Genomic DNA, 26,274 nt, shown 5'->3' on the forward strand with positions numbered 1-26,274 from the left:
AGCTCTGAAGGAGTAAATGGCTTCAGCGTGATCTTTGAGACTAGACATATATTACTGAAAGCCTGAATTACAAACTGGAAATGTGGAGTCTGAAAGATTTGGGCATTTATAAGACAGGGAGGGTTTCATGAGAAGATGCTATTGTGTTGCATCATGGGAAATGTAGGATCCAAAACTTTTTGGAGCTTGACTTTTATTACGGACTAAAAGTCCTCTGGATTTAGACCATTCCTCTTTATATCTGTGTCTTCTGAGTCTCACAACTTTATAGAGGTACAATGCTAAATAGGTTGTCTTGCATATGTATTTAACTTAATATATCAAAACCCTTTTTTGGCCTTAACTTCTATTCATTTATTCATTCAGGAAATGACTTTACAATTAAGCAGAGACGTACAGTATTAGACATGGAAACATTTTATTTAGAGTCAAATTCACAATTTCTTTAAGGCGCCTGGTTTGAGTACCATACTGTATATGTTGTGTATGTGTGCATGAACTATGACATTTAGACCAGTCTAACCCACATAAAATTAATCTCAGGGTCACTAGTTCATTCCCTGGCACCTGACCAATACAGGATTTTAATGCTAATATCAATAATTGCAAATTTAAAAGATAATGAACACCTTAAATTCAGAGTGTCTATGATATCAGCAACTTACATTTGATGCTTTCAGGACCTTTGGAAGAATACAAATTTAAAATAGATTTAGATAATTATCCTTTTCATATTCTGCTACATTACACTTTCACTTCACAACATTTTGTGAGTCAAATATTGTATTTCTTACTCCAATATGTTTATTTTATTTATTTAGTTACTTTGCTGACTGCATGCTGCATCTGAGCCAAAGTAGAGTATTTTTAATTTATTTTAGCAGCAATTGGATTAAAAAAAAGCAACAACTCCTGATTCCGATGATCACAGCTGAGTATCTGATCGAATAATCAGCTAGGTCAATAATTAGTCGCCCCTTAAGATAAACATACATGTAAATAAATGTATAATTTTCTTTTACTTGTACTTTGGGTACTTAAGTACATTTATTGCTAGAAAATTACTTTTGATTAAGTAAATAGTAAAATTAATATCAGAAATTAATATCAGTTTTTCTAGATGTTTTACTAAGATGTATGGAGTGGGACACTTTACAGCTGAAACAAACTTGGAGCTCTCTGGTGGACAGACCATGTACTGGCTGTCATGGTGTAACAGTTTCTTGAATACCAAAGAAACCTTCAACATAGTCACCGATATGATAATGAGATATGCAATAAGTCAATATGTGCATCTATAGTTAGTTATACAGTTACAGTTATGGTCATTAAAGTTGATATGCCTTTATATTTTCCTTGAAAAAGGAAAAAAAAGACCAACAGAGGCTTGATAATTTATGCCCATACTGTATTTTATACTTAACAGTGTACATTTACCAAAGAAAAATAGAAATATCACTTAGAAATGTATATTGAAAGGCACAGCATCAAAATACAATTGGACATGCAGGTTTTTTCTCTAAAGTTGGAGTAAACATTCAGAAGTTGACCCATCTGGCCTGTCTGTTGGGTAATAACAGCCGTCCGTCACAGGGTGAATACTATGTTTACAGGTCGTTGCTGTCAGAAGCGTCCGGTCAAAATGGCGAAGTGAAGTTTTCTACTGACTTACAGAACTAAGGATAGAGCATGCATTCTCCTAAACCTCTTTAAGATCTGTCGTCTGTAACAAACAGTTCCTGTAAAAACCCCTCTGAACACGAGCTGCACCTGACGTCCACGATTAGCACCCACACCTCTCTCATTTTTACAACAGAGACCACAACTACACCTTTACATCACTCTCAGGACAGATGGCCCCTGTACATAAATATACATATTAAATATACATTCAGAGGAGCAGGGAGAGATGAGCATGCAGATTTGGTCCACCTTTTCAGCAGTCAGCCAAAACAGAAAGCATCAACCGAACACTCATCCTGAGAACACTGACCACTGGAGTTTTCCCCAAAGGACATGCAAAACTGGGGCTGGTTTTTGGCACATATAAGTCTTCTGTACTACTGTTTGTTTTTTCCTAGTAACCACCCCCTACACCTGACTGGCATTTTTATGTCTCCATCCCTTCAGAGGTCAAGAAAAGCTATCTAAAACATTACTGTGAGCTCACACTGTGCATGGCTTTAGGTATCTTAATACAGATTTTATACAAAGTCTCAGAAAAGCTAAGCACATTAAAATATTCCAGTTAAAAAAATACAACAATAAAAACTTAATATAAAAGTGGATGTGAACAGGAACATCCTGTCAGTCCACAGGAGGTGCAGTTCAGCTTGTTATACAGTAGATCTGCCAAAACATAAAGGCCCAAAAACAGACTTATAACCCTGAAATCTACACGTTGTTCCAGTTACTGTTGAATGTGCTGTGCAGATGTTTGATGCTGTCGTCTCCCATCCTGGTTTGTGTCTTCTGAGTTGGGCAAAAGAAGAATGTAATACTTTTTTATCTCCGTGTGTGTGTGTGTGTTTTTTTTTTTTAAGGTTCATCTTGAGAGTTTGCTGATGACTCGAATGAGGGCGGCGTTTTCATCCTTGAGCCTCTGGTTGTCTGCTTTGAGGTCCCCCAGAACCTAAGGAAACATCATCAAACATTTATTAGGATTCAAGCGATTCAGTCATTGAACATTTTAACACAACTTTAACAGGCAACAGAAATAAACACTGTTTGCATGTGTGAAAACGTGTGCATGTGAAATCTACTTCAGACCTAAGTGGGGCTGTTGCTTTGTTGCTCAGCATCTGATAAGATAAGCTGCGGTCTGTGGTTAAGCTAAACTGCAGCCAGATGTGTGAAGAAGTGACCTTAAAGGCCTGCCTCACACAGATGATTCGGATGAATGCAGCATCATAACGATGTTGCTTTTAGGAAAAGGTATTTGAGGTAATTGGGTTCATATTGAGATTTTCCAGATCCAGTTTTCAGATATTATCAAAAATTCAAAATTCAAAAAAATTCCTTTATTACAAATATACGTCATAGCATGGAGCCCCTTCTTTACTGCGGTATCAATACTCTGTATAATACATTACATTACATAATACATAATCCCAAAGAAATTGTTTAGTCATGGTTGAAAGCCTACAGATCTCTGGTCATCTTATCTAATGCTAGATGTCTTCCGAAAAACAATAACCACACTTATTAAATATAGAATTAGACATTTGCCTTGTGACACTCTGCTCTTTAACCACTAACTTGAATGTTTTATTCCTTTTAATGTTACCAGATGTGGTCTTTGTTTCAGGAGAGGTGGCCCACATCTGCTTTAAAAACACTGAACAGTACAAAACTTACAACACATCTGTCACCTGTTTTTGTGACCTTTGGCCACAAGTGACCAGTGTTAGGGGCAACGCGTTACAAAGATACTCTTACAATTCAAGTAATCCGATATTTAGTTATGTTTTCAGGTAAGTAATCCGTTACAGCAAGTATTTCACAGACTCTGGTTCATTATTCACATGTTTAAAGATGATGTAATGTATACTGTAAACTACGTACTGTAAACATTGCCGATATAAGCATGTTTTCTTGTTTTCAGCTGCTAAAACTGTTCGTCGGTGCCAAGTTTGTCATCTGACCATTAGCAGCCAAAAGGCTGCATAGCCTGTCAGCTCCCCTCCCTTTCTGTTTACTTAATGAATTTTAAATATTTTTTCATTGTAGTTGAACTGCAAAACAAAACCATGTCGTATGAAGTTGTTAAGCTATATGCACCCCCGTATCCACTCGATTTTTAGGTTGTGCAATCCAACAAATGATTAGCTCTGAATGGGATAATGCGTCTGTCATTCCTGTGATTATCAGTCTGCACAGTCACAGATTATGGGTCATAGAGTATGCTATTCAATGTCAGAAGAGTCAGTACATAAAGGAATCCTCTGGACAATGTAAGCAGCTACCTGTGCATGGAGTCACAAAGGGGTTTTCATTTTTGGCTAAACCAAATGGGGCCTAACAAGTTACTTTTCTCAGTAGGTAACGTTGTACTGTGATCAGTTACTTTTAGATGGCAGTAATTTTATTGTGTAAAAAGTTACTCTGTTGGAATGCTTCCCAACACTGCAGATGACTAAACAATTAACAGCGCTCACCTATCTACACTACTGACAAACTGACCATATGTCCTCCCTGCTTACTCTTCCCTGGTTACAAATTATTACAGTCAGGTTAAATCAGTAATCAGTACAGTATGTAATCAGTGTTGCAGTGGACATGTGTACCTTTAGCTCGTCCTCTAGTTCCACTGCTTTCCTCTGGAGGGCCAACTTCTCCTGTGAACAACAGTTTGAATGTCACAAACTGACTGATGTTATTTATAGACCAGTGTGAATCTTCTTCTAATGTTTATGACACTTAGGCTTCATGCTCTGCTGAACATGGAGAGCTGTTGACGCGCAGCCACTTTAAATAACCTCATATAAATAGACTGATGATATCAAACTTCACAGTATAAAGCTCAAGAGCAGGAAAGACAGCTTTGTTCAATGTCTAAAATTAACTTCTACATCTTTACAAGAAAAAACCTTGTACTCGTGGACTGAGAAAAAAATGTTGTGAGGCCTTTCTATTCAATTGGTAGAGAAATTTATATACTGTACATAGAATTATTATATATGTATAAAGAACATTAAAGCAGACTTACAAATCTGTCCAGTTCCAGCAGGGCTGGTCTGTCTGTGCTGCTCTCTTGATTCTGCCACAGAGAGAAACACTATTCATGTGCACATATTCTCAGTTTGATAGGGAATTAAAACAAATTCAAAAATACAAGTGAATTAAGTTTCTGATTGATCTGTGATTGTACAGAGTGGATAGTTGAATTGAAAACGAAAAATAAAACAACAATCAAAGACTGATCTGTGCTGCCGTCGACTTTCACACGCTCTCCTTGTGGCTGACTCAGACCGATAGCACCCACCCGCACCCACCCACGCCCACGCACACACGCAGAGTTAAAAGATCAGATGCAGAAGCAAACCTGCCCAACCTGTCGGAGTCGCTCCAGCTCCACTTTGTTTTGGCTGAGCTGCAGCTCCATCTCCTGCAACTTTTCCTTCAGAGCCGCATTCTCCTGCAGTACTTTGACGTACAGCTAGCGGGAAACACATGCACAGCACAGACCATCAGAACCTGAAGATAATATTATCTTTTGAAAGCTTCTATTTTTGTGTCATGCACACAAAATGCCTAACTCTCATGGGTTAACACAGCACCAAAAGTAAAGTTGCAGTGGTCAAACATTTCATTTCATTACAAGATTCCAGATTATTTTGCAGCTAACTATTAAACTATTTATTGTGCTTTTCCTCTCTCAAGATTGGCAAACAATATCTGCTACAAAAGAAGGTTCCCCTCCTCAGGTTTTTCAAAGAAAAAAGCATACAAGGAGGACATTTTAGTTCAAGCAAACAAACAAACAAACAAAGTCTGTCCTCCACTGCAGTGGCATTAAGTCTGTTGGTCTCTAAGGATAAAGGTAATGTTCCTGAACTGAACTGTGTGCATAGGAATCTTTATCTTTGGGCTGATTTATACTACACTGTAGCTATTCTTTAAAAGACAATATGGTTGTAATTTTTGCTTATCCTGTGTATCAACAGACCATTTTACTCTTTACATGAGAAACATTATATATATCTCACAAATATCACAAAATAAACTGTTCTGGAAAATGAAAGACAACTTGTTCAAATATATGTGCAGGTGGAAATAGCTTGGTTGATGCTACAGTAAAGCCTGTTTCTGTTCATTTTTTTCTAGAGCCTGTTGGCTATCATTCCTGTCCTGGTTTGTCTACATGTCAGCTTTAACTCGCTTTCAGCCCCCACTTGTGTTTTTCAGGTATGTGAGCTTTTCTGTGAGAAGAGGGTCAGACACGTACCGTTCTGTAGTCACCAGACAAGTCTCCCAATTGACTCTCACTGCAGAGACACATGAGACACTTTTAAAGACTTTTAAAACTCACTGGCAAACAGGCAAGTGCAAAAACAAATTCAAAGTAACGTTTTTCCTGCAGCTCTCATATAAAACCTTTAACTTGACAACTCTAAAGATCACACAAGTCAGAATATGATCAGCCTGAGTCCAGTTTTTTTAAGGGCAAATAAAGGTAGAACACATGCACATACATACATACACACACATATATATATATATATATACATATACATATATACACACACATATATACAAACAATAAAAACATTTGTGTTGTCTTGGTTTGTCTCTGAAATGTGTGATATTACAAAAAATGCCACAGAAAGGGAAAAAGATCTTCTTGTTCCTACAGTTGAATGTTTCTGTGCACTGTGTTGAATGATGTATTGCGGACACTAATGTGCTGTGGAAATTCGAAGCCTCCAGTGCACATAGAGAAGTGATTTATCAGTGAAGAAGGAGAAATCTTGTGTCTAACAGTTAAATTTAACATTAAAAAATTGTTACAAATTCATAGACTGTAATTGTCACTGAGAGAGAAGGAAAAGATGTAATTTTAAGGATTCTAACCAGATAAGTGATGATAATGATAATTTATAATATAGTTGTGGAAAAGAAGAGCATTTTTTGTAAATATTGTAAAACATGTCTGGAGGGGATCTTTTAGGACTGGGACCAAACACAAGACAATCAAAACACTGACTTGTTAGGAGTGTAACTGGTTGTGTCGTCCGAATGAGCATCGTCGTCTTCATTCTGCAGAACAAAAAGAATCAGTTTGTCAGCTACACAGCACTACAGTTTGAACATCATTTTACCAGCAGTGTTACCTGAAATAATACACACCACCGGGCAAATGGTTTCACATAAATCTGATTCTTCTCTATGTGATGTTCAAAGATGACTAAAACCACACTGTCTGGCATCTATGTTGTAGGTTTCTGCTAAACATTACTCTGAAATCATTTTAAGCATGTGGAATTTAGTAGTTTCTCAGGTACATTTTATTCATTAACCATCAACCTTTTGCTTTTCCTCTTTTGTTTCCCATTAAGTAGCTTTAAAGTTGTTTAAATCTTCTTATTCAACACTCTCTGACAGTATCATATGTGATCTGTATCCACTTGACCCAGCATTTTATCAAAGGTGTATGATATTCACACTGATACTCACATACTCAAACCTGCCACTGCATGTTTTTTAACTGTAAATCAAATAGAAGTGTTTTACACACCTTGAGGCATCATTTTATACACATTTCCCTAAATTCAGCCTGGCATATTTGTTATCTTTGGATAATTAGGAATCACCACTAGAGTTCAAAATAAATTTTAAAAAGAGGTTTGGCTGCACAGCATGAGTTTAAGGAGGTTTAGGAGCTTAAACTCATTTGGTGGTAGAACCTTGCTGCATGCAAGTCTTCCAACAAATTTCACTAGAAACACACGTCAACCTCATGACTTCCAGTCAGCAAAGTTGACTTCTTTGAAAAGAAGTGTTCTTATTGAATATTCAGTTGCATCATGACAAAGAGGAAGTGGGCCTCTCCCTGACTTTCACACTTACACATAGCTGCAAACATGAACAAATGAAGGAACTGGTTTGCTAAAACCAGCTGCTAGAAGTAAAGCACAACTTTACTATGGCCTTTTTAACAAAATTCTTCAATCTGATTGACACGGAACTGTCTGCCATGTTTTTGATAATGTAAGGTTGATGTAATCTTTCTTACCTCTCCACCTGGCTGAACGATACCAGTGGAGCGTCTCTCCCTCCTCCCTCTCCTCCTGTCCCTCACTCCAAGACGCCTATCTCCCTCTGTCTCCTCCTGCTTCACCGGGTCTGTATCTGAAACACATGAAGGTGGACAAAAAAAAATCTAACTAACCACGTCACATGCCACTGTGGATATTCAGAAGAGAGCAAATAACATTGTCTCAGTGAGGCCGTAGCTCAGTTCAGGATTAATCTAAGCAGTCATCAGGTAGATAAGGTTCCAAATGTAACTTTCTGCCTCAGTTTAACATGAAAAACATGCTGGTTTTGGCTTTGTGAGCCTGGTCCATACGGTTTACTTTTAAAACGGGCAAGATGTGTAGGGCTGCAACTAACGATTATTTTTATTTTTGATTATTTTCTCAATTAATCAATTACTTGACTGGTCTATAAAATGTAAGAAATTGAAAGAAACTCAAATATCTTGTTTTGTCCACAGCGCAAAGATATTCAGTTTACTGTCATAGATGAGTAAAGTAAGCAGAAAATATTCACATTTAGTCAGCTGGAATCGAAGAATTTTGACTTTTCTTTCTTAAAAATAATCACTCAAGCCAATTAACTGCCTATCAAAATGGTCTCGATTAATTTAAGAGTTGACAACTAATTGATCAGTTGTTGTAGCTCTACTGATGTGATTATTTGTTTAACAGGGAGAAACATGGTGTCAATCAGATTAGACCAGAAAATGTTCAGTTCCCCATCATAAAAAAAACATCCCAAAGAACAAGGGTGGAGTGAGGGAGTTGTGTAGTTTTACGATGTACATAATTCACAACATGAGTATATGATAGCCACCCTGCTGAATACATCACACCTAATGTGCCATCCTTAGCAGCAGTAGCCCTTAACGCCCATGTGAGAAAACCTCATTTCCTTTCGAAACTATTCTGAAGAGCACTCCACCCAAAGTCTACATCATGTTTTTTTATTTTGTCATCTTGTTTTTCAGTAAACAGAAGTGAGCCTCCAACCACAAGGTGTGACTGGTAAACAACGCATGACTGATACTGATTTATGACTGGCTGTGCTGTATTTGTGACCATGGTCACTTTGTTTGCTATATTGGCTTATAACAAGGTACTGTTTTGGAGACATTCACTCTCAGAATTCACTACAGCCATTAAAACAACAGACGTAGGTACTACATTTTGGAGGCCATGAACAATTTCATCCTCACTCACCTCTTTCAGCAGGTGTGACAGTAACAATAGGGCTGACAGGCTGGATGTTGCGAAGCGGTGGATCTGCAGCTTTAGGCATAGTCTTCTCTGCTTCTTTCAAGTCTGTAAGAGTCACACCCTGCCAACACACAGCAAAATAAAACACTCATTTTATTTGTATATATCTCTATACATTTTATATATCAAAGCATATCAAAGCAACGTGGGCTTCCATAACACCTCAACACACCTCCATGCCATGCCCCACTGATGCAGTAATTTGTGCAAAAGGAGCCCCGACCAAGTATTGAGTGCATAACTGAACATACTTTTCAGAAGGTCCACATTTCTGATTATAAATCCTTTTGTTGATTGGACTTATGTAATATTCTAATATTTTAAGATTTTGGATTTTCATGAGCTATGAGCTGTAATCATCAAAATTAAAACAAAAAAGGCTATTTCACTCTATGTGTAATGACCCTAGAAAATATGAAAGTTTCACTTTTTGAATTAAATTACAGAAAAAAAAAAGAACTTTTTTTTAGATGCACCTGTATATATATATATACAGTTCATACATGCATACATACATGTGTATGTGTTTTTATGTATATATATATACACGTATATATATATACACACACACACACACACACACATATGTACAGTATACATATATACTGTATATATATATATATATATATACACACACACATATATATGTATATACAACATATGTGTGTGTGTGTGTGTGTGTGTGTGTGTGTGTGTGTGTGTGTGTGTGTGTGTGTGTGTGGACTGTACTGAAGAAACAAGTCTGTGCCAGGAAGTCAACAAATGTACTTGACCTTCACCGATTCTGTCGAGAGGAGTGGTTACAAATTCAGCCAGAGGACTACCAGAAGCTTGTGGATGGCTATCAAAAGCACCTAATTAAAGTGAGAATGCGACATTCGAGCAAATATTAGAATTACTTTATGTATATTTTTGACCCAGCAGATTTGGTCACATTTTCAGAAGACCTACTGTATAATAAATTAATTATTGAACCAAACTTCATGAATGTTTTTGTGACAAAGTAGTTTGTGTTGCTCTCATTTCATCACAGAAACATGAGAGTTGTAGATATCATTGGAACTGAAGACTGCCATGATAAACATGTTCTTTACAAGTGTATGTAAACTTTTGACCATGACTGTAGGTTTGCTCAAATAATTAATTACACACATCATTTGCAGCTCCTACATGCAATGCAACACCATCATGAGCCGCGGTCAAATAAAGGTGATAAAGACATTTCGTTTTAGCAGTCACATGTGATAGCATCTGTGTGACTGACTGACTGCTAATATCGTTTCTGGTACCAAAACAGCAGTGTGCAGCACTGTGAAAAGGCTGTGAAGTCTTCAGAGTATGTGACTATATAATGTAAAAAAAAAGATTTACACAGTTACTAAATGATTCCAGGTCCTTGTCACTGAATAGAAAGACAGAAAACTGAATAAAAGAACCAGCTGAAGTCATTTAATCATATAAGTGTTTGACAGCAGCTGGCTGGTGTTACAGTGTAAGAAATGAGGGGCAAATTTAACAAATTTAGGCTGTAGCTACATGTCAGACAGCATGTTGTTAGTGGTATTGAAGAGTGGACCACATCGGCATCTAACTGGACCCAAGGGACATTTGTAGGTGCTGCAACTGAGAAGCAAATATTTTCTTTGCGTTTGGTTTGAGAGCAGCTTAAGGCTACAAGTGAATTGTTGATTAAATGTCCTACAGCCTTGGGATTTTAGGACAAAAACCAAATAGTTTTGAATCCTGATTCTAATTTGTTTTTGCTCAATTATAAAAAGAACTGAACAGGGTATAAATAGGAGGTGCTGCATCGTAAATCCTAACGCCAGGTTCAGACAGGACGCCGAAGCGCCGCGATTAGCTGCGAAGCGCTGAGGAGCGGAGCCATTTTCGATTCGGCGCCCATGTTAACCAATTGTGTCGTTCACATAGGTAGAGCCGCGGCGCTCTGCTCCGCTGCCGGCGCGTGCCGTGCAGCAATCGTTTCGGCGTCTGGTCTATTTTTTTCCGCGTGCCGCAGCCGAATATGTCAAGCCGGGCAGGAAGTCAAACAAAGCAACAACGAGAGAATCCGGTCGATTTTCAAAATAAAACAAATTTCAAAATAAAACTATTTTCCATAATTAAACACCCCGATTGACGGAAAACTACTCATTACTATGAAGTGGACATACATTTACAGTTGTCAGGAAAACATGGCGTTGTAATTTTATGCGGTTATTTACTTTCCTATGGTGAAAAAACAGCTCCAAGTGTGACTACAGAACAGCTGAGGAGCAGAGCTGTTTGCCGCCCGACGCAGAGATATTCGTGTCTGGTGTAAACAGAAGGGCCGTGGCTTGCGCGAGAATTTCCGAGCTCGGCGCTTCGCCGTCCTGTCTGAACCTGGCGTAATGATCCCCCATCACAAGCGAGCAGTACCTGTGTAGAGCGGCGCGACTGCCGCATCAGCCGGGAGCGAGCTTTCCTCTGAGACTCAGACTCTTCATCTCTGGCTGGAGCCTGGAACCTAAACACACATACATCCACAACCTATATATTACACAAATATTATATACATTTTACAAAAATTGTTTGGGTACGGCATAAAGAAAAAATTAACTGGTGTTGAAAAAATATATCTTTTGTATTTCTGTTCAAATCACAATGGTGTTTCTTACTGTTGTTTCTTCCGCTTGTCAGTGTTGGGAGTGTTGGGGCTCTCAGGCATGGCTTCCCTCGTCTGAGGAGTGGGTTGGACTCTGGCAGTGCGGTTTGCCTTGTCCTGCTCCTTCACCTCATCATCCTTCTCCTCTGGTGTCTGAACCACATAAGAAACAAGGAAAAAGGCCTTGAGTTAAACTGCAATCAACTATCGCTTATTAAAATTCTGATTTATCCCACCAGTGGGAAATCATAATTAATGTCACCATACTGTTCAAATTAGTCTTTTTAATTGACATGCTTAATCAAGACCAAAAGCATTCAAGAGGGGTGTGTCTAAGACCTCTGATGAAATGCGGGGTGTGTTGGCAGTCATGTGGGCTGAACCACTCAAGATCAATTGTACTGATTAAAAAAGTATTCACACTGAAATACAGTACTTCCTGATTGGGGGATATTCATAACCGCTGTTGGTTTTGAAAACACATTAGACACTCTGGCTTTTTTTTCTGATTCCACAATGACAAAAGTTGATAATTATCTGAGCTGCCTTTTTTTTTTTTTTTTTTTTTTACTTATTCAACAAATTATTTTTTATATCTCATTTAAGAACACAAAAGAAATGTGGTCTTTTCCATCCATTTCTACACTGTACTTCATAATGTGGTCTACCCTTGGCTGTGGAAGAAAGAAAGCGTTAATGTGTCATCCTGGATTATACTGTGTGATTTGTACCTTGTCAGCAGAGCTGACTGTGGATGTGGCCACACTTTCAGTGTCTGGACTGGACAAGGTGGAGCTTTCTGGAAAAACAGAACCAGCATCTTACAGAATCAGCACTATGACACACAAATATGTATGAGTATGTAGTATATCCGCTCAAACTTTTAACACAGTGGCTGGTTTACCAGGGCTGCTCTCTTTCTCCTCACTCAGCTCCAGGCCTCCTGAAACACCCCTCTCTTTAGACTGGTCCTGCACATTCATCTTTTCTTTACTGCTCATCCTGCACACTGAGCTCCTGGAAGACAATACACAGAATTTGGCATTGAGGGACCTCAGAGGGGGACACTGCCCAAGGAGACTTTTCAAGTCTTCTATGTTGATGTCATGGCACCTTTTGTCTCACCATGTATTTGTCCTCAATATGTACAGTTAGGTCATAGGTGTAAGGCATTTTCCATTTTAACATTTCTGTTAAAGCATAGTTTTTAGTTTAGACTTAATACCTGTCAGGGTTAATACCTGCACTCGTTCAAATATAAGAATGATAAGAAGTTTTTAATTGGGGAAGAATGTATTAAATTTAGGATGAGTTACAGATGGATACTAACCTCCGCTTTTTGTTTTGTGTGTTTGCAGCTGTGGAGCCTTGTTGGTTTTGCCTGTCCAATATGGACTTTTCATTGCGCCAATGAAAGAGAAAGAGGCAGTTGTCAGTGATCTTTTAAATCACATAAAGTACATGTTTATAATACCAACTAAAGATAAACACTTTCTCACCTTGGCTTGTTTCTGTGATAACTCCTCCAGGAGCTCCTCAACACTTTCATCAGCTACATCAAACGGTGTCTGACCCTAAAAAGTCAATTTCAAAATGAAAAATATAATGTTAGATTTACAGTCTAAACTATTCCAAAAGAATACCAAAATCCATCTTAATGTCATGATAAATGAACTTCCTGTAAGTGAAAGAACAGTCCAAACATAGATGTTTGATGTAATAAGAAAGGTTTTAATATTTTTGGGCCTCACCGCGTTGCTGCGGGCCTCCATGTTGCACAGCTGTTCGGCCAGAATGTGACAGGCCTCCCCCTGACCCCAGTGTGCTGCAGCGTGGAGAGGCGTCCAGCCATCAAAGTCCACAGCTGACACATCCAACCCACACTGACACAGTATCCTGGAAAACACAGCAGCAAGGTGATAACAGCAGAAGAGACGATGTATGTGTGAATATAGACTTGAAAAAGACAATGGCATTTCAAAGTTCAAATATAACACAGATCCATCAAAAAAAAAAAAAAAAAAAGAAGTTCAGGAGATGCTTACTTAAGGGCCTCTACATAGCCTTTGGCAGCAGCAACATGCAGTGGGGTGGCCCCGGTCCTGGGGTGTTGTACATCACTGGGCGGGCCTTCATTCAACCAGGTCCGGGCGTCAGACATGATCTGTTCCTCCTCCATACGCTTGGCTGCCTCCAAGTCCACACCTAGACACAAAGAGGAAATGTCAAATACATGCCTGCCCCTGCAGCAGCAGAGGGAGGAGGAGCAGCTGATAGCCAGTTTCAGGCACATTAATTAGTCCAGTAGTGTGAAACTCCTGTTTTTATAGGTTATTACAAATAAGTTTGCGTATTCTTTACTACAGAGATTGGCTAACTCTAAAAATGGTGTTGCAATTGTAATTACAAAAATAAACTCCTCAAACAAAAAATACATATTTATTTTCCTCTTCACATTTTTGTATATTAGTAAGATTAATATTAGTTATTTTGGCATCGGCCACAACAAACAGTTAATCATCGGTCATTGGTATCAATCCTGAAATTCATCTCTTATTATTCTTCTATTTAGTAGCTGGGTTTAAATGTCTCGCTGGAACTCTTTTTTTCCCTTCTTTACAAAACTGCTTCAGTAACTCTGAAAGTCCTCCAGGAAACAACGTGCAGCATATCCCAGAAAAGCTCAAACTAATGATGAAACATTGTTTTAAGGGGGGGTATAGTTGTGAAAAATGGCCCTCACCCTGTCTTAGAGTGTAATCCTGAAGAAGGGACTCAGTGCTTTCATCCAGAGCAATGTCCAGAGGAACGTCACCGTCACAGTTCACAGCAGAGAGAGACGCACCTTGCTGCAAAAGGAAACTGACAAAACAAACATGGACAGAGTGAGAATCCATTGACCAGTAAAAATGTTTACAAAGTCTACACCAGGACAACAAACTCAGAATACAAAACTAATGCTATCACATTATCTATATTTGGGGTTCAAATACATTCAATATTTGAAGTGAAACCAAAAACCTTATTCCCAGACAACGAACATGATACTGCAGAAAAAACTTGCATCAATTGTTAAATCATCTGAGTTGTATGCGTGCGTGTTCCAGGCAAGCCCACTCATGCTTTAGCTGACTTGTTGTCCTGCCAAACAGGACAACAATGTTAGTATTGTTGAATGCAGAAATACTCTGGCACCAACGCTGCATTGTGGCAAAGAGTACTGTTTTTTACAGCTGTTACGCTGTATCCTGCTAACTGTAGGGACATGAATACTACACACTCTGCGATGTCACTGTAGCCACAGGACGCAGCAACATGCAGCGGCGTCCATCCCTCGCTGTCAACCTGGTTCACATTGGCACTGTGCTCCAAAAGGAAGGATACCATCTCCATGCTGCCATCTATGCAGGCCTGTGTACAAGAGAAGGGGAGAACTAGAATAACCACCTTGCGTTGTATGCCTCTGTCAACCAGTCAAGTTGCATTTTGCATCCATGTACATCCAAACTCATATGTAGTGAAGACTTTGAAGGTATTTAATAAAAGGTATTAATGGAAGTTCTTGGTGAAATAGAAGACTACTGCAGTGTGTCTATTAGTGTGTAAGTTCATTGAGGGAAACAAAAACAGTCAAATTCCAAATGTGTTCACATGTTTGATCAATAAAGCTGATTCTCACAGAACACAAATACGCTACAGATTATAAAAACACACATGCACATGTTCCACCCTCCACAGAAGATCTAATCAGTCAACACAGTTTCAAGGTGGACACTGAATATGAGTGTCACCAATTCACGATCCGAACAAAAATATTGTCACAATCTCCCCTTCTGTTCCTGAGTTACGGTGTTGAATCATGACTGGAAAGTGTTTTTGTATAACATTATAATGTTACTGTGAAGTCGACCTTTTGCATATATAATGCCATCACTTCATCATTTTATCCTATTAGACATTTGTGTGAAATATTGTCATAATTAGCATAAAGTTATGGCCAAAACCATGTTTTGTGAGGTCAGAATCACCTTTGACCACCAAACTCTAATCAGTTCATCTGAATAAATTCCTTCCAGGCGTCCTGAGAGTTCATGAGAATGGAATAGATGGACGACTAGAGTCTAATACTCAACTTTTGGGGCCGATGCCAATATTAGGGAGCAAAAAAAAATTCCGATATTGAGATGAAACTCAACTAGTTTGCACTGCAATCATTTATTTATGATGTCTTCTCTATGACAACACGTATTCTCTACTCTATTAATCAGCTTTGAGATTCATGCAACAGCTTTGTTCCAAACCACGCAGAGACATTTTTTTCTTGCTTTTTAAGAATGATTTACCGTACATTAACTCATGGTTCAGTGCTGCTGAGTCAACACATGAACAGTACCTGTCCTATAAACGTTCAGGGAAAATGTTGCATATCTGGGGGAAAACAAGACATTTACATTTTTAATTTAGTTAATGTGACGAGTGGGATTATTTGGTTTAGAGGTCGTATCAAACTGTGAGTCCTGAACAAAACAGTTCGATGTGAACACATGTAACAAGTAACACTTCTATTAATGTTAGAACTTATGGGCAAAATGGGCTAATATGCTTACACATTACCTTCCTTTCACTGACAGGGAATGAAAGTAACGATATGGTTTGCTAGTTAGCTAATGTAGCAAATGAGTTTGATAAGCATGAGTGACATGATATGATGATGTTGTCCCAAGGGAGTAAAATATGGGGACTTTGATTATTTACTTTCTAGCAATGTATCTCACCAACTTGGCAACAACGTAGCATAGAACAGGGATGCAGAATGACTGAGAGGAGATGCAGTGATGCTTACCTTACATTCAGCTATGTCATTGACTGTTAATACAGAATTTGTCATTCATTTCATCATCGACCAATAAATTCAATTAAACCTTGGGGGAAGAATTGGCCTCACCTGGTGGAGAGCAGTGATTCCATCTGCGTTGGAGCAGTTGATAACTTCTGCCATATCCTCCCCGTTCCTCCTTTTGGTCTCTTTGGCCTCCTTCAGCATCATTTGGGCCTCCTCTGTGTCTCCGCTGGCGCATGCAGCCAGAAACTCTGCAGCCCTGTCAAACCTCACCCTTTTTCTGAAGACAGAGGATACAAGCAGTTAGATGAATTCACTGCTTAGCTGTTGTAGCTGCTTTGCCAATTTAAAAAGCAGGAGCATGAATTATAGCACAAGCATGTTCGATAGAGGGAGTAGGCAGGAAAGACACATGACAACACTGTTGCAGTAGCCCGATAGGAAAAGCCAATGTGATGTGATGAGACTGTCAGAGGGGTTGAGTTAGGACAAGGCTGGCAATAGTAGATTTGTACCTGTCACCATCACCTTAAAAAGACTAAAACCAAGGTGACAATGCCTTATTCAACTAATGTTTTCAAATATCCCTACCCCTTCTGTGGATCTGACTCCCAAGGCCATTCCTGCCTACTGAAGAAATTAATCTTAAAAAGCGAGACACAAATATTAAGTTTCAAAATTTTTCAAAAAGGCCGAGAAAATTACCTAAAATAGCTGGGCAATGTAGTGCAAATGAAATTCAAACAGAATAAAATGAATTAATTAATTTCTTAGGCAGTCACAGTCAGCAGGGAATTTGGTGTGCTAGTGATTATGTAATTCAGCACTTCAAAATGATGTATGTGGGATAGACTCTTAAGTAACCCACAGTAGACACCATGTTACTGGAGAAACATTTCACACAGTGCAACAGTGTGGTTCACTGATGTGTTTTAATAGTTTTTGGACAATAATGGAAGGACACAGTAAACAGCAAACACTTGTCGGATCAGTTTAATAGTAGTTTGATCTTCTAAACATTTTTAGATGGTAATTTCTCAAAAGGCCCAGTGTTTAAGATTTAGATCGATCTATTGGCATAAATGGAACATATTATTTAGCACTATTTTTTGACCAGGGTATAATCACCTGAATCGTTGTGTTTAAGTTACCTTAGAATGAGCCTCGTATTTTCACAGAGGGAGCAGGTCCTCGTTCACAGAGTCCACTGTGTTTTCTACAGTAACCCAGAATGGACAAACCAAACACTGGCTGTATGGGCCTTACACGTTAGTGGCCACACTAAAAACTTAAGTGGCATTAGCTCAGTCTGCAGGGGACCGGAAAGTTGCCAGTTCAAGACCCGCTCGGACCACCCTATACCAAGTGTGGACTGCTAGGGGAAGGCTATTCAGGTGGTTGCAATCTGCAACCTCACTGCTAGATGAAACTAAATCCTACACATATAGACTCATACAAATATAATCTTTTCTCAATCATCAGTTATGACCAACCAGGAGGTGTGGCTGTGTCTGTCTCTTCAGAGACCCTGCCTTCTGCCTGTATTTTCCTTTTTTTGTTGTGTTTGGGACGTGTCTGGGCATCAACCTTTGGGCAGTGAGTGAGCAGCCGCCAACTAATAACAGCGTTAAGGATGTGCCAGCAGGACTTAACCAAAACATAGCGACCAGGTGGCAGATCTTAAGCATGCAATCTAGAGGGGGCTACAAAAACAGAGGATGCGGGGAGGAGTGGCCAAATTTGAATGTTTTCAGACAATTACAGACAAGTACCACTCATCCTACCTTTGAGCCATTTATGTGTTGCTCACTCAATGTTAGGTGTATTTATAGCCACTCTTTGCTAATGCAGTTGATGTTATCATTAATGTTGAGTTTTTATCACCAATATTCATACTGTTGCAACTGTTTGTGACAGTGTAGTGTACAGTATGCCCCAATAATCGCAAATGTTACAACAGTATGAAAACAAGTATTTCAAAATAATGTCAATCCCAAAAACCATGACATTTGAAAAGGTGAAAAGTGAATGCTGGACAAGTAGACACTCACTATGACCAATAATAGCTTAGCAGGCTAGCTGTCAAGTCCAACATTATTTATATAGCACATTTCATACACAGGGCAACACAATGTGTTTTATATAACGTGATACTACAATCGTAACACACATCATGGAAGTGCAAGTACAGTTTATAAATATGCACAACAGGTGTTATACAAGAATATAGAATCAGAGCAGAATATACGAATATCAAAATATACAACACACGCACACGCACACGCACACACACACACACACACACACACACACACAAATAACTTAGCCATAGACTGTTGTGAGTGTTTTTAACCTGCTGTTGAAGTGTTCAGTGTCAGGGCCTACAGACAACAAACACTACCAGCTAACTACGGCTTAAGACATGACAACTGACCACTGACGCTTTCAACAAGAAGCTGAACAGTGAGAGCTTCATTAAACAGTAGCAGCTGGAGGGCCATTGTAATGTACTGTAAGATGTGTCTGTCATTTTGTCCACCCCCCCTATCCAAGCCCACGCACAACATTCCTTCTTTAGCATCTGCAGATGTTTAAGCTAAGCTAGCTTGCTGTTAGCTGGGCGTTATAATGAAACTGACAGGAGACGTTTCCTTACCGTCGCTTGAGGAGTGGGCTGCTTTCCTCTCTGCCCACAGAGCCTGGCTGGTCCCTAAGCGGGTCGTTGAGCTCGGCCTCCGGCTCCCCTGATCCGTTCTCGGCATTGCCCCGGCACCTCCGCCTGGCCACGGCCGACGCCTTGTCGGTGCAGGAGCCGTCCCAGCGCTTTAGCTGCTCCCGCCGCTTGGCCCTCGCCGAGTCCCCCATTATTTATCCGAGGAGGAGTGTGTTTTTAAAAATGCAACATTCGCTGGCAGAGAAAGACACACCCTCCATGTGTATACTTTCACTTCCTGGTTCTTGCTGGATGTGGAGGAAGCCTCGGCTCGTGCTCGTAGGCGTCGGGAGCGCGCAACGCTGCTCAGGCTTGTCTGCGTGACGTCACCACCGTTGCTCTGGAGTAGACCCCGGAGGGGAAATGCAGAAATAACTGGACATTGTTCACATTACACAAGAAACTACTACATGTCCGGTTATTGTGCTTATTCTGAGACTCTGGTCAGCTTTGTCTTAAATTCTATCGACAATGAAGGTAAAAAAAAAGCTTCTGACACAAATTCATAACGACTTATAACGTTAACTTTATAAATGCTTAATGAATTTTTCATTAATGCTTCATAGATAAAATATAAGCCACTGATAAGAACAACCTTGGGGTTACCAATTCTTTAGCTAGTGAGTTATCACGAGGTCACTGTCGAATAAGTCATGAATTCTGTAAGACAAAAGTTAGGAAGTCTGCATGTTAATAAATCATTACTTAAGGCTGTTTATAAAAATATGTTATCCTGTAGTTGTAAATGTAAATAAGACTTTGCTCTGCAACTTTTTTTTTTTTTTTTTTAAGAAAAAGGTCAAAGGTCAACCGATCCATTGGAGGGTACTCCTGCAAAAGAGCTACAAAGTCCTGGCTTGCTGCAGGAGTATAAACACCAACCAGAGGAAATTTTAGCAATCATAGTCTTTTTAAATAGTCTTAGGTCTAAATACATTACTGATTTGCTTGTATGTTACAAATCCTCCAGACCCCTCAGGTCATATGGGACAGGTCTACTCAGTGTTCCCAGAATAAAAACCAAGCAAGGTGAAGAAGCTTTTAGATTTTATATTCATCACCCGTTGTTGACCAAACTTCCTGACTACATGACTGTTTACTGTGGCTTTCCAATAAATAAGATACACTACTTCTTTTTAATCTGTAACTATTTATTTATTTGCCTTTGTTTGTATTGTCCTTTAAATGCATTTTTAAAAAAGTATTTCAATGCCCTGTAAAGCACCCTGAACTCACTGTGCCTGAACGGTGCTGTATAAATAAACTTGCTTTGCCTTGGCTATAAATGGTGGCCTATTAGAAAGGGGGATTAAACTATTAAAGGGTCTGACTGTCTGATGTGAAGCCTTAAGCCTCCATTTAACACTGCTCCTCCTGATGGGCTGTCTACCTTGCAATGACTTCTGGCCTGAGATAACCTTCATAAAGTCACCACAGATGTTTAGAAAGCAACCACCAGTTAAAGTAAAATCAATGCTGGTGTTCTTTTTGTCTGCTGCACGTTGAGTTGTTTTTATTGCTCTTCACCAGGTTTTGTGTTGCAATAACTTCCCCATGCAGCTACCACACTGCGGCTGGCCACTAGGGCACAGGAGCAAGAGATGCAGGCCCAAAAATGTTATTAGCACTGGTGTAAAGCCAATTTAAGAAAACTGTATAAGCAGTTATGTATAATACCCAATTTGTCACAAATTCTTAACGCAGAGTTATATATAATAGTTTTCCATGCTCAATCTGTTGTTAGCAGGCCTTCAGCAGGTTATTGCTGAGTTACATTCACTCAAAACCTTGAATTTACACCAATTAATCTTGATCCAGAAATGCACTCTGACCTGTGAATCAGCCTTGGTTAAAACAATCAATGTAAAGCCTAAAGTGCTATCTCTTAGCCTGTAAACATTCCAACATGGACAGGGTCAAATTCCACGTCACATGTGTCCTACAGCTCTCTGTGCTCAGCACTTCAGCCATACAGTCTGTGACCAACAGAGAAGGGAAAGCTACTGATGTAAGTACATGTCTCATTTGCATTTATTTGTGCTGTTCCCATCTAGACAACCATAAATTGATTCACATGTGACTGAATATGCTGTGGTAGTAAAATATTTCTTGTATACTAGTTGTGTACACAGTTGTAGCTTATTATACAGCTGAGATCTGGTGGCTGTGAAGGCCATAACATCTGATTCACATCATTTTCATATTCATCAAACCAAACAGTGATCTCCCTCCATTTATTTAGGTTTCTGTTTGAATTAATTGTTAATGTTGGAGATAAAAGAGGAATTTTGTGTGTGGGGTGCTGAGAATCTGTTGAATACAGTCTCCATTGACAGATCTGTCTTCAATGTTCTGGAAACGGAGTGAGAGGAACAATGCAAATCTATCATCAAACTCAACTAAAATTGTCACATCAAGTCAGTTTTATTTATATAGCCCAAAATGAAGCCTCGGTGGGCTTTACAATTTGTACAGACATCCATGTAACGACATCCTCTGTCCTCAGACACTCAATTCAAGTAAGGAAAAACAAAACCCTTGTAACAGGTCGAAAAACATTGAAGAAACCACAGAAAGAGCCATAGAGGAAGGACTTACAGAAAGGCAATAGACAAAATCACAGAATATACTGATTGCAATGAACAAATATCTGATACAAGTAGATTATATAACATATATGTTCATACTCAGTCATTGTTTTCTGAATCAGTTAGTGTGAGACAAGAGATTATCTTGAAAGTTGACTGCTCTCAGTTCTTACTTTTATTTCAACTGGCACAACAAACTGTGTTTCAGAATGTCTCCGGCCTCACACATAGCAGTTCACATGATCCCACCTCATGCTCTGACCCGGCTGGTACAAGAGTGGCTGGAAGAGGACGTGCCGAACTTTGACCCGGCAGGAGTGTGTGTGGGGTCGCAGGAGGTCGAGGCCAGGTTGCTGTGCAAAACACCACACAGCATCCTGGCAGGGAGCCCCTTCTTCACTGCAGTGTTCACTAAGGTCGGCTGCACCGTGGACTGGATTTACCAGGAGGGAACTGAGATTGGTAAGCAATGCACACTTTTCTCCACAGCACAAAGATATTTCAATCAGGAGAGACTCGTATTTTTTGAGTGAACATGAAGATTTATTGCCATGTGTACAAAAAGAATAGGAAAGGCTGGCAGTTAGTCTCCATTGTGATGAAGTAATATTTGGGGAGGTAATGAAGCTGTGGGAGTTAATGAAGGATCATGGGAGTTATTGTCTTGATTGTTAAATAGAATATACAGCAACCAGCAATGCATAATCACGCTCCATCACAGTGAGCAATTTAAACAATTGTAATCAACAGTGACTTGCAAGCTAGTTCACCGTCTTCCTTCCTCACTCTCTAACATATCATCTGGGGTTTCCTGTGTTTTTCCTGAAGTTATGAGCAACTGCAGGGGGTAAAGGGGATATGATGCCATCGACAAGCAACCAAATCAAATGCACTGTTAACTTTAACAAAATTATTGATTTCTCTGCTTTTGAACATTGTTGGAAACACTTGGGGTGATCTCAGTACACAACTCAACGAAATACATGTAATATAGGCCTGTTTTTTAAAAAAAACAAACATTTTAAATGTGTAAATGTTACATATTATGCCATATTGGTGCCAAGATTTCAGGTAACACTGACTATAATTTTATGAGCAAACTGCTATGTTCTTTGGCCCCAATCCAACCACAAACACAACTGAGCATACTTCCATTTTAATTGGATCTCTCATCTAAATGCAACATTATTCAGTTCAACAAAATTTATATCAAGTTTGCTAGACCCAAGTTTAAAAAAGCATTACTTTCACACTAGTTCCTTAGTATTGATCGTAAAAGTTGTGGAAAATGTCACTAGTTTAACGCTGATTTATACTTTCAAAAAGAAAATTGGCACTGGCAATTTTTACAAGGGTCCATTTCTAAGTCCTCCAAAGTTCTGATCTCACCGCCACAGGTCCAGATGCCATCACATTGACTGCTGTAGTGAGAGGCCCAGCAAGGTGCCTCCTCCTTGGCGAAAGGCCGGCTCTCAACTGCCTGGCTCGGGCCTCGGGGATCGCAACTCGCTGCTCTCAGCTCCAGGCGATGGCAACAGTGAGAGGCTGGCATGGAGAAGTAGCTGGCACACGCAAGACAACCCCGGGCTTCCGTCTGGTGGAGAAGTACGCCATGCTGGTTGGCGGTGTGTCCATGCACAGACAGGACCTGAGTGGGATGGTGATGCTGAAGGACAACCATATCTGGGCATCAGGAAGTATCACACAGGTGGGCGGCTGCACCAACAGTCCAGTGGTGTACTGGATGTTCATACAGTTGATTGAAAAATGTTGGACCACAAAAAGAAGAAAAGAAGCAAAAAAAAAGGCCACGATAATTTACATTTAATTTTTGAATTTAAAAAGCATTAAAATACCTAATTGTGAAATATAAAACAACATTATATAGAAATTGCATTTTGTGCAATTTGGCAGTTTTGGAGTGCAACAACATTATCATAAAAAATCCCAGGCCTGTAACAATTTGTCATATGTAATGTAGGTTCTAACTACAAACAGAAACGTAAACATATATGTAGCGCTGTGAATCTACCCTCTCACTGAAGTTACATAATGCAGAAACAAGTGATGGGGTTGCGGAGAGGCTGGGACAGAGACACCATTCACCCTACAAGACACTGTACCATCAACATGGTTTTGAAGCTGTTATTTTAAGGTTCAATTAAAAAACGTCATTTTCCGATCACAGCATTTAAATATTTTACTTTTAAAATTATCTATATAAATTAATGTGGTTTCAATTCCCCAAGTGCAATTTAAAAAAATGATTTTCAGTAGTTTTCTTTTGGATTCACAAATCCAGATAGAGGTATACTATATTCAAGACTAAGAGTCTAAAGCCATCATGTCTGTAGGCTCTGACTCTCTGTAGACACACAGAGGACATAGCAGTTAGTGTCTCCTTCCAGCTATACAGTGGTGCTTTGAGCTAGATGCTAAAGTCAACATGCTAACATGCTCACAATAACCATGCAAACATGCTGTTGTTTACCAGATGTAATGTGTATCATGTTTATCCTCTTAGTTTAGCGTGTTAACATTCTAACATTTGCCAATTTGCAAAAAGCAAAGTGCAGCTGAGGCTGGTGGGAATGCCATTTATTTCTGTAGGTATTTGGTGATTAACTATTTTTTTCCACAATAGATTTAGATCAATTTCCTGGCAATCCATCCCATAGTTGTTGAGATATTTCACTTAAATCCAACAATGTCAACCAGCTGGTGGCGCTAGAAGAAAATACAGGGGATCATCACAGTCAGTAGGATTCATCCTCGAAATCACCATGAACGTCTGTAAGGAAGTGGCAATACACGCAACTGACCAAAAGACAGTCAGACATTGCGGCATGCCTCAAGCCATGCTGCTGGCCTGGTTAATAAAAACTACATAAAAGTGGCTCAAATTCAGTATTCAAATATGGATCTATAATCCAGTTAAATTTCCACTTCAACGTATTCAGTTACTCATAGAATTTGAAGTTTTTCTTATTATTCCTTTATTTTTATTGACTTGAGTGTAAATACCACTGAATTTATAGTATTCAAATATTTTATTAAAATATGTTCTTTCAAGTCCTTACTTTTTAAAAAAATTGACAATGCAGTTTCAAAACCTAGATTTTAAGTAGTTTTTTAGGTTTCACAAATTTAGATATTTAAGTGTACAACATTAAACAAAATATATATTCAAGTGGGTCAAACAAATATCTAAAGCCTAAAAATAGTTCTCCACAGTGGTTAAATTCAAAGTATTCAGTTCCATGTGAAATTCAAATTATAGTAGCCTATCTCTGATAGTTTTACAAGCATAAAGTAACTATCAAAACCATTAATATAACTGTCTAAAAAGCCCACATTGCGGGTATATGTTATGTGTATATTATTTTGAAAAAAACATTCTTTCAAAACAATAAATATCCTGTCCGAATTAAACATTCAACTTTCAGTAAAATACTTGTCCCTTCAACATTACTTGCCAAGAGATCGAAGGTCGCAGATAGTAGTTTTCCTTTTAACAATATTTTTAAGTGTACATGGTCTTGTGGATTATGTAACGTTTCTTATTTAGTTTCTTTAAATGCTGCAAACAAACCAACTACAGGCAGGAGATACATCCCTGTTTGTTTTCTAGGCTGTGAAAGCTGCCCGGTCAGTGTGCGGCTTCAGCAGTAAGATTGAGGTGGAGTGCTGCTCTGCAGAGGAGGGCAGAGAGGCAGCCGGAGCAGGAGCAGACATTGTTATGCTGGACAACTTTCAACCTCAGGTGGGGAATATTAAAAGATCAAACGCCTACAGTAGGTTACCTCTCATTTTCATTGTCTGGTTTCCACTGTACATGAAATAATGCACCCCTCCTCCACCTTCTCTCACCCCTCTAGGAGCTCAATGTTGCAGCTCAAGCGCTGAAGGAGGAGTTCCCTGCTCTCTTAATAGAGGCCAGCGGAGGAGTGACTCCTGAGAACATGGCTACGTATTTCTCCCCACTTGTGGACATCATCTCCCTGGGCTGCATAACACAGGGCTGCCCAGTTGTGGACTTTTCTCTGAAGGTTCAAAAGCCTGTTGCTCACTCAAGCCTCCAAGAATGATGAACACCACAAACAGGATGTACAATGATAAAGTGTTGGATGAATATACAACACCTTTTGAGTGTGTTCATTTAGTTCCCAGAAGAACCGTCTTTAAAGCTGTCTGATGGTGCTAAAGATTGAGAAATAATTCACATCCTGTTTGCTCCCTGCGTCATCAGTCATTTGATAAGGATCAAAAGAGAATACAAAACTAGACTCTACTTGCTTTTCTACAGAGGCCAAGTAGGCTAAATGACAATTTCATGTAGTTCTTGAAAAAGGAAGTATGCAAAGCTGCATTGTCAGAGAGATTTAACTTATCAGAGATCTCCAATCCAATCACCAGAATAAATATTGGAAAAGCAAGTTGAGAATTTAAGTTTTATTATGTTGCTA

At 39.2% G+C, this 26,274-nt stretch overlaps 2 protein-coding genes across 3 annotated transcripts; one reads left to right on the forward strand and one right to left on the reverse strand.

The window, feature by feature from the left end:
- Nucleotides 1–1,391: 1,391 nt before the first annotated feature.
- Nucleotides 1,392–19,504, reverse strand: ppp1r12c (protein phosphatase 1, regulatory subunit 12C). 2 transcript variants are annotated; one of them, XM_084379265.1, is made up of 20 exons: nucleotides 19,164–19,504; nucleotides 16,613–16,787; nucleotides 14,948–15,078; nucleotides 14,411–14,529; nucleotides 13,713–13,872; nucleotides 13,419–13,563; nucleotides 13,167–13,241; nucleotides 12,998–13,062; nucleotides 12,572–12,684; nucleotides 12,399–12,466; nucleotides 11,681–11,820; nucleotides 11,442–11,529; nucleotides 8,964–9,081; nucleotides 7,736–7,851; nucleotides 6,707–6,759; nucleotides 5,948–5,987; nucleotides 5,054–5,158; nucleotides 4,709–4,759; nucleotides 4,287–4,337; nucleotides 1,392–2,632 (listed from the first exon to the last, which is right to left on the reverse strand). In XM_084379265.1, exons 1-20 carry the CDS (start codon nucleotides 19,370–19,372, stop codon nucleotides 2,546–2,548), a joined length of 2,109 nt encoding a protein of 702 aa, XP_084235391.1. In that variant the 5' UTR covers nucleotides 19,373–19,504; the 3' UTR covers nucleotides 1,392–2,545. The 2 variants fall into 2 exon arrangements, with proteins under 2 accessions (XP_084235391.1, XP_084235390.1); XM_084379264.1 differs by having other exon boundaries at nucleotides 5,045–5,158.
- A 1,637-nt stretch (nucleotides 19,505–21,141) lies between these two features.
- LOC311250917 (nicotinate-nucleotide pyrophosphorylase [carboxylating]-like) lies at nucleotides 21,142–25,949 on the forward strand. The gene is made up of 5 exons (XM_084343070.1): nucleotides 21,142–21,228; nucleotides 22,017–22,270; nucleotides 23,206–23,516; nucleotides 25,440–25,571; nucleotides 25,687–25,949. The coding sequence occupies exons 2-5, from the start codon at nucleotides 22,018–22,020 to the stop codon at nucleotides 25,894–25,896; spliced, it is 906 nt and encodes a 301-aa protein (XP_084199196.1). The 5' UTR covers nucleotides 21,142–21,228; nucleotide 22,017; the 3' UTR covers nucleotides 25,897–25,949.
- The last annotated feature ends 325 nt before the right edge of the window (nucleotides 25,950–26,274 follow it).

The sequence above is a fragment of the Pagrus pagrus genome (assembly GCF_965226575.1).
Source record: "Pagrus pagrus genome assembly, chromosome: 2".
NCBI classification, from domain to species: domain Eukaryota; kingdom Metazoa; phylum Chordata; class Actinopteri; order Spariformes; family Sparidae; genus Pagrus; species Pagrus pagrus.

What these genes read in the sequence shown, in the direction of transcription:
- ppp1r12c (XM_084379264.1), bottom strand. Translation starts at nt 19,372, where the DNA reads ATGGGGGACTCGGCGAGGGCCAAGCGGCGGGAGCAGCTAAAGCGCTGG. An exon ending in GGATTACACTCTAAGACAGG is followed by an intron (nt 13,873 to 14,410) that starts GTGAGGGCCATT and finishes CTTTGTGTCTAG; the next exon opens with GTGTGGACTTGGAGGCAGCC. An exon ending in TGTCACACCTGCTGAAAGAG is followed by an intron (nt 7,852 to 8,963) that starts GTGAGTGAGGAT and finishes CATGTGTTTCAG; the next exon opens with ATACAGACCCGGTGAAGCAG.
- LOC311250917 (XM_084343070.1), top strand. Translation starts at nt 22,018, where the DNA reads ATGTCTCCGGCCTCACACATAGCAGTTCACATGATCCCACCTCATGCT. An exon ending in CATCAGGAAGTATCACACAG is followed by an intron (nt 23,517 to 25,439) that starts GTGGGCGGCTGC and finishes TTTGTTTTCTAG; the next exon opens with GCTGTGAAAGCTGCCCGGTC. An exon ending in TGGACAACTTTCAACCTCAG is followed by an intron (nt 25,572 to 25,686) that starts GTGGGGAATATT and finishes TCACCCCTCTAG; the next exon opens with GAGCTCAATGTTGCAGCTCA.